Raw genomic sequence first — 14,278 nt, 5'->3', positions numbered from 1 at the left:
GATGCGGGGCTCGAACTCACAGACCGCGAGATCGTGACCTGGCGACTGCGCCACCCAGGCGCCCCTATTTGAGCATTTTTCTAAGACCTGTTTACTTTTCCTTTAGACTAGTAAAGGTTGAATTTCAAAACAACTTTCTTCAGCATTTTCCACAAGATGGCACCATTAGATAGCATTACTGTTCTCCAAAAGCTTTTATTACCTATAGGGATTTTTTGGTTGTTCTAAAATAGCTTGTATTTTTAAGTTAACTTTTGTTGCTTTCTGTGATTTAGCCTACTATTAAGAATATAGATGTAATTTTGAAATATAAATTATCACAGTTTTCTTAACATTATGGATAATGTTTTAAATCTTTGAGAAAGATCTTGGTCACCTTTTATTTTACACTTATACAATTTGCGAGAATCTTTCTTTGTAAATTTAAATTCTCTACTCAGCTTTTTTCTGAGATAATTGGTGAGGACAAGTTATAAATATATCTTGTAGGTAAATTATTGTTGGCATAATTAAACAATGTAGATTTTAACAGTAACTGTTTCTATTATCACTTTTATTTTCCATCACCTGTGTCTTAGAACCTTTAGGACATTGTTTAAACCCAAACATTTGAATTTATCCTTTAAATTAAACTAGGAAAGTATTGAAAGATACTGCCTGGCCTTACGTGGCAGCTTTTTTGAGATGGCATTTAGTTTCACCCCTTGGATTGCTGTGGGCTTGGAAGTGCAAAAGCGAAATTGTACCAACTTTGCAGCTCCTTTAGATCTGTCCTTTAAATGATGGCTTATGTGAATTGAAATGATTTAAGTTACCAGAATATTACATATTGATATTCAAATAAAGGTATCAAAGAAAAATTAAAATCATTTCTTAATTATTAGCTGCTGTTCCCACTCATTAGTTATTTATTTGTTCCAACTTTCATGGTTTATTAAATATTCATTTATTCCTACTTTGTATTATACTATTTTGTTTCTTGCCTGATTGAGTTTTGTGTTGTGTTAATGTAGATATTTTCTTTATATTGTGTATAGTGTTCATATTTAAAGTATATTTCTAAGTTTATGGGTTTTTATATAAAATAAATGCTTATATATTTACTCTTAATATATAACTTTCACAGAGATGTGCTATAGATATTTGAGAGGCAGCATATTGAATTGGTTAATAGAACAGAATTGAGAACCAGACTACTTGGGTTTAACTCCAGGCTCAGCCACTTACTAAGCTCTGTAACTTCAGACAAGTTACTTAACCTCTGTGTCTTGGTTTTCTGAAAAATGGAATAATAGTAATGGACTTAACTCAGAGGGTTATAATGAGGATTAAATCAGTTAATATAGATAAAGTACTTAAAACAATGTCTGGCACATAGTTATCTCTAATATGGTATTTACTATAATGATGATGGTAAAGATAAGTGAAAACACAGGAAAGATGACTAGTCCTAGATCTACCAGTTAACTTTATGGAGTCTCGTTCCATTATTCATAAAATAGAGATGGTATTATTTGTTTTTCCTATTCACAAGATTGTGAGAATAAAATGAGTACTGTAAACACTTAACAGTATTTTTAATATGTTGTTTTAAATGGAGTGTCTATTTCTAAATAGTATCATTAATTTTAGTATCCTAAGTTTGGTACTGAGAAACTAGAAATACATTCCCTCTGATGGTTGGATGAATTCATGACATGGTGTCACTTGACCTCTCTTAGTCTGAGCTACAAAGCCACAGTACTTTCTTAAAGTTTGATTTTTATTATATATGTTGATTTATAATAACTAAACTTATGAAAAACTTTCCTTCTTGTATGGAAAAGAAAATTAATTTATAGCAATATCTCTGTCAAGAAGGTATTAATTTTTGGATCTACTTTTTGTTCTTTCTTTAAACAGCTGCTTCTGTTAATAAGCAAGCTATACAGTTTAATCCAAAGAGTCTGTATGTTCCCTTAGCATTAAATAACTATAAATCAGAACCTCAACATTTTGCTATAAACTATGGTGTCCTATCTTTAATTGTTCTAGTTTGTATCTGATATAGTGCATCATATGTGGCCCTCAGTGAATTTTGAATTTCTTTGAAGTTAATTTTGTGGAATGATTGGTTAAAATAACTATATTATTGTAGTGGGGAAGGTGTGGTACTTTCACATGCTTTCATTTGCTTTGGTACAGCAGGGGAGGATATTTTTCTAGTTTTCTACAAAATAAAATATTTAGAGTTTAATGAACAAAGTAAATCCTTGAGCATTTCCAAATACTCATAAGGAGTCTCATAAAGGCTTTATTTGGTTGTGGGGAGAGTCTAATCAAAAGTGCTCCTTTGCTAATTTAATTAAGTTTCAAATATTCTTTCAGTATTTATCTTTTGTTATTGCCTAAACCAGCCTCACCATCTATAAAAAGCTAGAGTGTTCCTCCTTGTCTGCTTTATGGAAATACTTGGAGAGTTTGAAGCCATGCATAAAGCAGCTTTTCATGAAGAAACTTTGTAGGTAAAGGACAGATTTTTTCAGGAATTTTACACCTATGCTATAACACTGAGGAATGTGGAATATCTATATTCTCGCAAATTTGAATGAATTGTAGGTAAAATATCTTTTTTTGACTGATTTATTGAAACTAGATTTAAAGTGAAAATTCCTATGAATCTATAATTAGCTTAAAAGAAACTGTAGATAAGAAGCAATCAGGTGCATATTATATACTTACTGAAAGTTAAAAAAGGAAGTTATATATCTCAAATCCAGAGGGTGAAGTAATTCTAATTTGCTTCCTGGTGGAACCTCTGAGTGCTTTTCTTTCTCTTTTTTGTACTTACAAATTTTAGTATTCTTGAAACTCAGTTCTTCCTATATAATATTTTCATTTTTTATCAGTTTTTGAAAAACGTATTAGGAGTGGATGACACTAGTGTGGTGATGATGTGTTGAAAATCGATCTTTCTTTAAACACCCCAGTGTAATACTTGAATTTGATGCCAGGCAAAATTGTAGCATGCCTTCCTGGTGATTCTGTTTCTATGTCAACATAAAAGTAATTAACACTCAGACATAATTAATACTCACTTGACGCTTATAAAACATTTGTTTGAACTTTGATAGAGATGATTAGAAATTATTACTGGATATCTTCATTTTATATTGTGTTCAATATTTGAAACATAAATTCATACTAAATTTTGTTAGGGAAGCTTAGGGATAGATACAAAATTCTTTTCATTTTGTTTAATAGAAAGCTACTTTGTTATTAGATGTAAACTGGAAAAACTGTAGAATTGATAGTGTAGAATTGATAATTAACAGATGACATGAGAAAATCATGATAGTACAATAAAATCAGATAAAATATGTGCTAAAATTAAAAGCCTATTTATAATTTAAACAAATTTGAAATAGTTGGAATCTGATACAAAGGATCCAAAGGATATCTAGAGCAAACATCTTACTCAATGATGGTGCTATATTGTAAGTTTTCCCTCTGAGAAGAGACATAAGTTTAGGATGCTTGCTATCTCCTTGCTTTTGTTCACTGTTGAGTTGGAGACCTGAGCCAGATAATTAGGCAGGAAAGAGCAGGAAAAATGCATTAATATAAGGATTGGAAAGGAAGTAAAGAAACTATCACTTGCAGATAATGTAAATATGCATGTAGAAAAATTTTCTTAAAAATCAGGAAAATTATTAGAATTAGTGAGTTTAGTGAAGTTGTTGGATTTAAGATCACATACAAAAGCCAATTAGGATAAAATGAAGTTTAAAAAAAGATTTATAATAACACTTAGAAAATACCAAATAGGAATAAATTTAACAAAAGCTGAAGAACTCTACAAAGAAAATATAAAACATCATTAAGAGAAATTAAAGATCTAAATAAGTGAAGGAATTTAATGGGTCTATTCCACATTCCACAGAGAATACATTGTTGCTCACAATATTGTAATTAGAGCTAGAGAATCAACGTAAATAAAGTGATTGTGTACTAGGTAGTATCTTTTTATCTAGTTGCCCATTTAAATCTGAGGGTACCATTTTGACTTTTTACCAGTCTTTGTTTTATAATGAACTGATTTTGAGTTTTTCTTTTGATAGACTGTGACCATAGATAAACTGCAGGGAAGTACAGTTAATATATCTACTGAAGATGGTTTGCTGGAAGCCAAGTATCTTTATACAGAATCATCATTTCTGTCTTCTGCTGCTGGGGATATTACATTAGGAAGTGTTCATGGTAAGATGACAAAGGCCTAATACATCTCAGACTCCATATAACATAAATTTTTAAGAGGTGACTCTTATTTCTCTTTAGTTGAAGAAGGATCTGCCATTAGGAAGCTGGCCTTCTAAATAATTAATGGCAAACTCATCATCTTTTTAAACAACATAAAATAAAATGACTCATAAACTATTATATTTTATTTTGGCAAGATATTGAATATTATGCTGTTATATTTGAAGGTAATAGTAATTCTGGTTTTTAATGCATTTCCTTTTGTTACTTATTTTTTCATTTATTTTTTGCTCAGCTGTGCCTTGAATAGTTCTAGTAATTTGTAACTCTTCATTTTTTAATAATGACTTTTATGTAGTATTGCATTTCTGGTAATGGCAGTGAAAAGTACTGTACTTAATATATTGAGTAGCTTTTAGTAGAAAAGCAGTTCTTTATTAAGTCAGATGTTGACTAACACCCGTGATTAGAACAGCACTGATCTTTGCAGTGCTTTTTACCATATTTACATTAAATCCATTAATGTTTAATTTCTTTTCTTTTAACTTAGATAAAATTGAATTTTGCCATTAATAGCTTACATTTGCCATTAATACAGTTTGCCATTAATAGCTTACATGAGAGTAAACAGAGGCGCTTTTTTTGAGGAAGTCCTCAAAAAAACTCTTAAGTCTCTTGATTATTGATTACTTAAAGTGCTGAAATGGAAACAAATTGCTAAGGATAAAATAATTTGTTCCTTAAGTTTTGTAAAGCCTTTTATATTTACTGACCTTTAATATGAAGTCAGATACCTTTCCTTGCGTGGTTTAAATCTGAGTCAGATCTGGATCCTCTCTTGGGCTGTTGTCCTCAGGTTGGGTTTCTTGAAAGCAGGCACTGAGATGGAAATTCGAGTGCAGCACATTTACTAAGGAGGCGTCTTGGAACCAATGCTGTGCAAACGAAGGAAGCCCAATTTCTACTGGAGAAGGTGGACCTGATGCAGCCACAGCAGTCCCAAGGGGGAGCTCTAAAGCTGGGGTGGTCCTCAGAATTGTCTCAAGTTGAGGTGAGGGAAACTAGACCTTTAGATCCCCAATCATTAGATGCAAGATGCCCCAGGAAGGAGTATGATTTTGGGCCAAGATGGCTCTTTTCAGCTGAGATAATACCCTAAGAGGGCTGACAGCTGAGGGCTGTCTGCCAGCAGTACTCCCATCAGTTAGGAAAATAAGCCCTCGGGTGTAAAGGGGTTCTGGATGACAAATCATAGCATTCATTGAAGTTATATTTATTGATTCATTCAGTACACATATTGACCACCTATTGTGTGCCATACTTTCAGACACCAAGGGTACATAGTTGGGCAGGAGATGATGCCTATCCTTAAAGAACTAGTGGTGTAATCAAAGGATTGAATGTCATCTTCTTTATTTGTAATACTGGTACATCAGTGAGAAGAAGTAAGGGAAGGGAAAATTTGATCAATTTGCCACTGTAGAAAAGCTTACATGTTATACAATCCTGCTTTCCTCCATCTGGTCCTTGGCCCACAATCTGCTTTGGTTTTTCAGTGATAGTAAGTATGTAAAAGAGAAAGAAATAAGAAAGAAACCCTCCTATTAGTCACACCAGTGTCTGCCTACTTTTTAATCACCTTTCAGACAAGCCTACGTTTCTTGCCTCTCTCATGCTACCCTTATTTCCATCCTTGTCCTAAAGGACATCCTTGTCAGTATGTGAATGTGCTACTGGAGTTTGGAGTTTGGAGGTGGGATGGGTATGGAAGAACAGGCAATGTTCTAGGCCTACATCCTAGTTGGTGAGAAGATCAGAGTCGTGGCTAGTGAAAGGAAGTCCCTATGTTCTAGCTACTAAGATTTTAGTAAGGAGGAATATCTTCTGAAGATCATCCCAAGCTGGAATTCTGAGTATATATTGCAGTGAATTCTTTGTTCTTCTCAATGGGGATGGTCATATAACACAAATTATATTTTGGCTATATTTAAACAAGCTGGCTTGGGAATCTTAAAACTTGTTTTTATGGGAAAATGTGTTGCTAATTCTAAATGTCTGGCTTACAGAAAACAAATTTGGGATTCATTCTAAGACCTGCCTATCTAGGATTTATTTAGTTTGGCTTCCTTTTCCTTTAACAAGGCTTAAACTGATTTTTTTTTTTTTTTTTAGTAGATTTTTAGCAACCCAACATACAGATGTTATAAAAAAGCCATTTTTACCACAAATACAATGTCAGTAGCTGTCTAGTTGTCTTTTTTGATAGATTTACCAAGAAATATTAGTTTGGAGGTCTTGGTGTCAGTGGGCGGGTGGATGGTTTGAAAGCAAATTGAAAAGAAACATGTATTGAGTGCCAAAGTGGACCAGCGCCTTTCACTTAATGGACATTTGGCTGTTTACAAATGAAAACAAAACTTAGAAATGTCTAATTGTTTTCTCTCCATTACAAGTTAATTAATGGAAGAGCAAGGATTTAATCCAGGTTTCTTGACCTTCTAGGAGATATTTGTAAACAGTGTTCAAACAAATCTGTGTAATAGCCATGGTGAACCCAAATGCCATCATTGCCCTGAGGGATTCCTGGCATGCTCTGGAGATGTTTCCTCTAGACAAACAGCACTACCACACAGATGGACTGTTTCAGCTATGTTCTATATCGTAAACTCCAGTTTCAGTAACATTTGTGATGCCTTAAGACGTCTGGAAAAAATGTGGATGTTCTGTACAATGTTTCGGTTCAACTTAGTCTCATGGAGATATTTAGGAATTCAGTTTATTCCATAAAAGTGCTCTCTTCAGTGTATGGTTTCTAAGGCTTCCATAAAGGAAGAGAGAGCATGAAATTTATTTCTTGTATATATTTTCTGTTTGTTCATATAACCTGATGGCAAACCAATACCCAACACAGTGTTAAGTACTTAGAGGATGCCCAGTAATGAGAAAAGGGATATTGAAAGCAGTAATATGTCTTTTCTGGCCTTGCAAGTTGACTCCTAGATGTAGAGAAGAAGAAAAATCTATCCTAATGGTTTTCCAAATGGCATTATTAGGTATAGTTAACTATATATTCTAGATAAGAAAATGAGTAAGTTAATTGACTAATGATATTCACTATTTGTAAGGTTGGTTGAATCATATATATTAGGTATGTATGTCTTCTAATATAAAAGAAACTAGTTTATTTGTTGATTCAACAAATATTCCCTACTCTCTTGGCACTAGCAATCTAGGAGAATAAGTAGTTGGATAGTTTGTACTTAGGTATAAAATTTTGGGACAGTTTACTCTCTTGATTTCCTTCTAAATTATCAAAAACATTAGATACTATGTGAATTATGTTTTATTATATTCTGCTATTTGAATGTTTATTATTTTAAAAAGTCCTCTACATGTATGTATAAGATATAAACATATTTTTATATTTAGTATTCTACTAAATATGTTTTTAAAATATAAATATATATAATCTCCTGACTCTAAAGAGAAACAGAAGCTTCCTTGAAATGGTTTGCTGGGGTTGGTTTTTATTTATAACATAATTTAAACAATTAATGAGAGTTTAATATGTAGGCATACTCAGGGCACCTGAGTGGTTCAGTTGGTTAGATGTCTGACTCTTAATTTCAGCTCAGGTCATGATCACACAGTTGGTGAGATTAAGCCCTGTGTTGGGCTCTGTGCTCAGCACAGAGCCTGCTTGAGATTCTCTCTCTCCCTGTCTCTCTGCCCCTCCCCTGCTCTTGGTCTCTCTCTCTCTCTCTCTCTCTCTCAATAAATAAACGAACACTAAAAATAAAATAAATATGTAGACAAACTCATGACAATTGTTTTAGCATTTTATATTTAACTTATGTTATTACTTGGAATAAGTTATCAATGAATAAAAGTATACTTTAAATATTTAGCTTCCCCATGTAATTTAGGGTCTTATTTTAGGTTCTTTGGGAATATACATAGATAAATAAATTACTGAGCATTAGTTCTCTAATTTTCTCTCTACTCAACTACTTTGGATTTTAGAAACTCCCAGAAGTAAAAGTTCCATTAGCTATACAAGCACAGTTGATAACTTTGATATCACTCAGAATTTCATAAAGAAATGTCTGAATTTGCTTTAAGAAATGATTTTTAGTCACTGGTAAATTTGTTAATCTGTCTTGTGAATTTAGAAAGACAGAAACAATACAAAATTTCAAAAGACAAGCTTTTATTGGATAAAATAGAACTTTTCATGAAGTTCATGAACATGCTTTGTTTAAATTCTAGGATTTATTATTTAAAGTCTTTTGTAAAGTTTTGGTTTGATTTTCATTTTGACATATGACAATGTTATGTTAATGTTGACTCTGGACACTTAAAACTTTTTAATATAAATACTAGAAAGGAATTGCTTGCTTTGTGGTACAGTCAGCATAAATTTTGGGGGGGATTTAGACAATGTGATACATGCTGTATTTGGACTCAGTTCCTTAGATGGACTTGACTCTCTCTGTAAAAGTGATGCTGCCATCTTCAGTGTGTGGTTTCCAAGCTTCCACGAAAGGAAGAGCGATTAGAGGTTCATGCAAAAAATTTCAGAAACCAAACCTAAAAGTATATATATTGCTTCTGCCATATGTTTTTAGCCAGAATATTTCATTTTATTTAATTAATTTATTTTTATTATTTACTTTTATTGTTTAATTTACATCCAACTTAGCTAGCATATACTGCAATAATGATTTCAGGAGTCGAATCCAGTGATTCATCCCCTACGTATTAACACCCAGTGCTCATCCCGACAAGTGTCTTCCTTAATGTTCCTTGCCCATTTAGCCTTCTCCCCACCCACAACCCCTCCAGCAACCCTGTTTGTTCTCTATATTTAAGTTTCTTTTTTTTTTTTTTTTTCAACGTTTATTTATTTTTGGGACAGAGAGACAGAGCATGAACGGGGGAGGGTCAGAGAGAGAGAGAGGGAGACACAGAATCGGAAACAGGCTCCAGGCTCTGAGCCATCAGCCCAGAGCCCGACGCGGGGCTCGAACTCACGGACTGTGAGATCGTGACCTGGCTGAAGTCGGACGCTTAACCGACTGCGCCACCCAGGCGCCCCTATATTTAAGTTTCTTATGTTTTGTCCCCCTCCCTGTTTTTATATTTTTCCTGCTTCCCTTCACCTACGTTCATTTGTTTTGCATCCCGAATTCCACATATGAGTGAAGTCATATCATATTTGTCTTTCTCTAATTTTGCTTAGCATAACACCCTCTATTTCCATCCATGTTGTTGTAAATGGCAAGATTTCATTTTTTTTTTGATTGCCGAGTAATACTCCATTGTGTGTGTGTGTGTGTGTGTGTGTGTGTGTGTGTGTGTACACCACATCTTCTTTATCCCTTCATCTGTCGATGGATATTTGGGCATTTGGGCTCTTTCCATACCTTGGCTATTGATAGCACTGCTGTAAACATTGGGGTGCATGTATCCCTTTGAAACAGCACGCCTGTATTCTTTGGATAAATACCTAGTAGTGCAATTGCTGGGCCATAGGGTAGTTTTATTTTTAAATTTTTGAGGAACTTCCATACTGTTTTCCAGAGTGGCTCCACCAGTTTGCATTCCCACCAGCAGTGCAAAAGAGTTCCTCTTTCTTCACATCCTCGCCAACATCTGTTGTTGCCTGAGTTGTTAATTTTAGTCATTCTGAATGGTGTGAGGTGGTATCTCATTGTGGTTTTCATTTGTATTTCCCTAATGATCAGTAATGTTGAACATTTTTTCATATGCGTGTTAGCCATATGGATGACTTCTTTGGAGAAGTGTCTGTTCATGTCTTTTGCCCATTTCTTCACTGGATTTTTTTGTTTTTGAGGTGTTAAGTTTGATAAGTTCTTTATAGATTTTAGATACTAACCCTTTGTCTGACATGTCATTTGCAATTATCTTCTCCCATTCTGTCAGTTACCTTTTAGTTTTGCTGATTGTTTCCTTCACTGTGCAGAAGCTTTTTATCTTGATGAGGTTCCAATAGTTCATTTTTGCTTTTGTTTCCATTTCCTCCGGAAATGTGTTGAGTAAGAAGTTGCTACAGGTGAGGTCAGAGGTTTTTGCCTGCTTTCTCCTCTAGGATTTGATGGCTTCCTGTCTTATGTTTTAAGTCTTTCATCCATTTTGAGTTTATTTTTGTGTATGGTGTAAGCAAGTGGTCCAGGTTTATTCTTCTGCATGTTGCTGTCCAGTTTTCCCAGCACCATTTGCTGAAGAGACTGTCTTTATTCCATTGGATATTCTTTCCTGCTTTGTCAGAGATTAGTTGGCCATATGTTTGTGGGTCCATTTCTAGGTTCTCTATTTTGTTCCATTGATCTAAGTGTTTATTTTTCTGCCAGTGCCATACTGTCCTGATGATCACATCTTTGTAATATATCTTGAAGTCCAGGATTGTGATGCCTCCAGCTTTGGTTTTCTTTTTCAGGATTGCTTTGGCAATTCGGTTTTTTTTCTGGTTCCATACAAATTTTAGGATTGTTTAACAATATTTGTTCTTCTAATCCATTAGCATGGAATGTTTTTCCTTTTTTGTGTGTGTCCTCTTCAATTTCTTTCATAAGCTTTCTGTAGATTTCAGTGTATAGATTTTTCACCTCTTTCGTTAGGTTTATTCCTAGGTATTTTATGGTTTTTGGTACAACTGTAAATGGGATTGATTCCTTCATTCCTCTTTCTGTTGCTTTATTATTGGTGTATAGAAATGCAATGAATTTCTGTGTATTGATTTTAAATCCTGCCACTTTGCTGAATTCATGGATCACTTCTAGCAGTTTTTTGGTGGAATCTATTGGGTTTTCCATGTAGAGTATCTTGTCGTCTGTGAAGAGTGAAAGTTTGACTTCCTCCTTGCTGATTTGGATGCCTTTTATTCCTTTGTGTTGTCTGATTGCTGAGGCTAGGACTTCCAGTATTATGTTGAATAATAGTGGCGAGAGTGGACATCCCTATCATGTTCCTAACCTTAGGGGGAAAGCTTTCAGTTTTTCCCTGTTGAGGATGATATTAGCGGTGGGTCTCTTCTTTATGGCTTTTATGCTTTTGAGGTATGATCTTTCTATCCCTACTTTCTTGAGAGTTTTAATCAAGAAAGGATGCCATGTTTTTTCAAATGCTTTCTCTGCATCTGTTGAGAGGATCATGTGGTTCTTATCTTTTCTTTTATTATTGATGTGTCACATTGATGGATTTGTGGATATTGAACCAGACTTGCATCCCAGGTATTAAGCCTACTTGATTGTGGCGAATAATTCTTTTAACGTATTGTTTAATCCAGTTGGCTAATATCTCGTTGAGAATTTTTACATCCATGTTCATCAGAGAAACTGGTCTGTAGTTCTCCTTTTTAGTGGGGTCTTTGTATAATTTTGGAATCACGGTAATGATGGCCTCATAGAATGAGTTTGGATGTTTTCCTTCCACTTCTATTTTTTGGAACAGCTTCACAAGAGTAGGTGTTAACTCTTCTTTAAATGTTTGGTGGAATTCCCCTGGAAAGCCATCCAACCCTGGACTTTTGTTTTTTGGGGAAATTTTTTATTAATAACTCAATTTCTTTACTGGTTATGGGTCTCTTCAAATTTTTTCTTTCTTCCTGTTTCAGTTTTGGTAGTTAATATGTTTCTAGGAATTTGTCCATTTCTTCCAAATTGGCCAATTTATTGGCATATAATTGCTCATAGTATTCTCTTATTTTTGTTTGTATTTCTGTAGTGTTGGTTGTGATCTCTCCTCTTTAATTCTTGATTTTATTTAGTGGGTCCTTTTTTCTTTTTGATCATACTGGCTAGGGGTTTATCGATTTTGTTAATTCTTTCAAAGAACCAGCTCCTGGTTTCATCAATTTGATCTATTGTTGTTTTTTTTTTTAATTTAAATAGCATTGATTTCTGCTCTAATCTTTATTATTTCCCATCTTCTGCTGGTTTGGGGTTTTATTTTGTGTTCTTTTTCCAGTTCTTTTAAGGTGTAAGGTTAGGTTGTGTATCTGAGACCTTTCTTCTTTAGAAAGGCCTGGATTACTATATACTTCCTTCCTATGACTGCCTTTGCTGCATCCTAGAAGTTTTGGGCTGTGGTGTTATTTAAACTGGCTTCCATGAACTTTTTAATTTTCTCTTTAACTTCTTGGTTAACTCATTCATTCTTTAGTAGGATGTTATTTAGTCTTCAAATATTTGCTGTCTTTCCAAATTTTTTCTTGTGGTTGATTTTGAGTTTCATGGCGTTGTGGTCTGAAGATATGCACGGTATGATCTCAATCTTTTTGTACTTGTTGAGGGCTCATTTGTGTCCCAGTACACAAATCTATTCTGGAGAATGTTCTGTGTACACTCAAGAAGAATGTATATTCCACTGTTATAGGATGAAATGTTCTGAATGTATCAATTAGGTCCATCTGATCCAGTGTGTCATTCAAAGCCATTGTTTCCTTGTTGATATTCTGTTTAGATGATTTGTCCATTGCTGTAAGTGAGGTGTTGAAATCCCCTACTATTATGGTATTATTACCAATAAGGTTCTTTATGTTTGTGATTAATTGATTTATATATTTGGGTAATTTCATGTTGGGGGCATAAGTGTGTACAATTGCTAGATCTTCTTGGTGGATAGACCTGTTAATTATGTAATAATGCCCTTCGTCATCTCTTGTTACAGTCTTTATTTTAAAATCTAGATTGTCTGATATAAGTATGGCTACTCTGGCTTTCTTTTGGCAACCATTACCATCATAGATGGTTCTCCATCCCCTTACTTTCAATCTGAAGGTGTCTTTAGGTCTAAAATGGTTCTCTTGTAAACATCAGTTAGGTGTATATTGTTTTCTTATCCTTTCTGTTACCCTATGTCTTTTTATTGGAGCATTTAGTCCATTGACATTTAGAGTGAGTACTGAAAGATAGAAACTTATTGCCATTGTGTTGCCAGAGTTTCTGGTGCTGTTCTCTGGTACTTTCTAGTCTTTTGGTCTTTTTTGTTTTGTTTCATCTTTTCTCCCTAGCCAGAATATTTTAAATGACTTTATCGAACTGCAAGAGGCTGAGATTGAGAGTTTAGCAGTGTTCTAAGGCAGGAGAAAAGCCACAAATATTAGTGGGCACTGGCATTCTTTTTCATGTCTTATATTTATAATTGATCTTTCTCAAACTTCTATGAGCTCCTCCTTTTCCCATTCCCTTGGTGTTCTCCAAGATTTCATCCTGTTTTATTGTTGTTTTGCTTCTTTCTTTTCCTTGGGCATCTTACATGCTTTTGAGTCTTAACTACTCTTGTATTCTGGTAATTCAAATCTGTATCTCTAGCCCTGACTTCTGACTTATACATCCATCTGTTTGGTTGATATAGCTAATTGGATCTTTACAGGCATCTCAAACTCAACATTTCTAACTTTTTTTTTCTTATTTTCCCCTCCCCCTGACAAACCTTATCCATAATGTGTTTTTCCTCCTTTATTTCTATTTTCAGTTTCTGATATTACCATGTACCAAACCCCCCAAGCTAGAAAGATTGAAGTAATCCTAGATTCCTCTCTCTCTCACCTCCCAATCATCTAATTAATCACCAAATTTAGATGGGTTTTATTAGCTAAATATTTCCTCATTCTATCTCATCTCTTTCTAATTTCTACTGTTCTATTTCAGACTCTTGTCATCTCTTGCCTTAACTCAGCAATACCTTGGCTTCCAGTCTTTCTTTCATCAACTCCATCCTCCTTACTGTAGCCTATGGTTGTTTATTAGAAATACACATTCAACATGGCATTCTCTTATTCAAACCTTTCCGATTGCCTGGATGATTGGCCTAACTTTCTGTTTGGACCCTGTGCCTTCCGGAATTACATAATCTCTTACTTATCTGAATATATTCTTACCTGTTTTATATTCCTGAGTCCTTGATTAGAGTCTTAGACCTACTGATCATTCTGTTGATAGTCTTCAAATGCTTTTCCCACCTTTCTTTACCTCATTGACTTTTAGTAATTTTTCAGTACTCATTGAAAGCATCT

At 34.2% G+C, this 14,278-nt stretch overlaps 1 protein-coding gene across 2 annotated transcripts in view; it reads left to right on the top strand.

The window, feature by feature from the left end:
- The window catches only part of FAM185A (family with sequence similarity 185 member A), a 76,632-nt gene that overhangs the window by 16,903 nt on the left and 45,451 nt on the right, over nt 1-14,278 (top strand). For both annotated transcript variants that reach the window (XR_006716242.1, XM_045494568.1), the window contains exon 4: nt 4,101-4,239. Coding sequence is in view for 1 of the 2 variants with exons in the window: in XM_045494568.1 (XP_045350524.1) it covers nt 4,101-4,239 (139 nt within the window). In the remaining variant the exon portion in view is untranslated. The remainder of the gene's footprint in view (nt 1-4,100; nt 4,240-14,278) is intronic.

Source organism: Leopardus geoffroyi, chromosome A2 (assembly GCF_018350155.1).
Source record: "Leopardus geoffroyi isolate Oge1 chromosome A2, O.geoffroyi_Oge1_pat1.0, whole genome shotgun sequence".
In the NCBI taxonomy this organism is placed as follows: Eukaryota; Metazoa; Chordata; class Mammalia; order Carnivora; family Felidae; genus Leopardus; species Leopardus geoffroyi.
The sequence above is the reverse complement of the archived record's forward strand: the minus strand, read 5'-3'. Positions and strand labels throughout refer to the sequence as shown.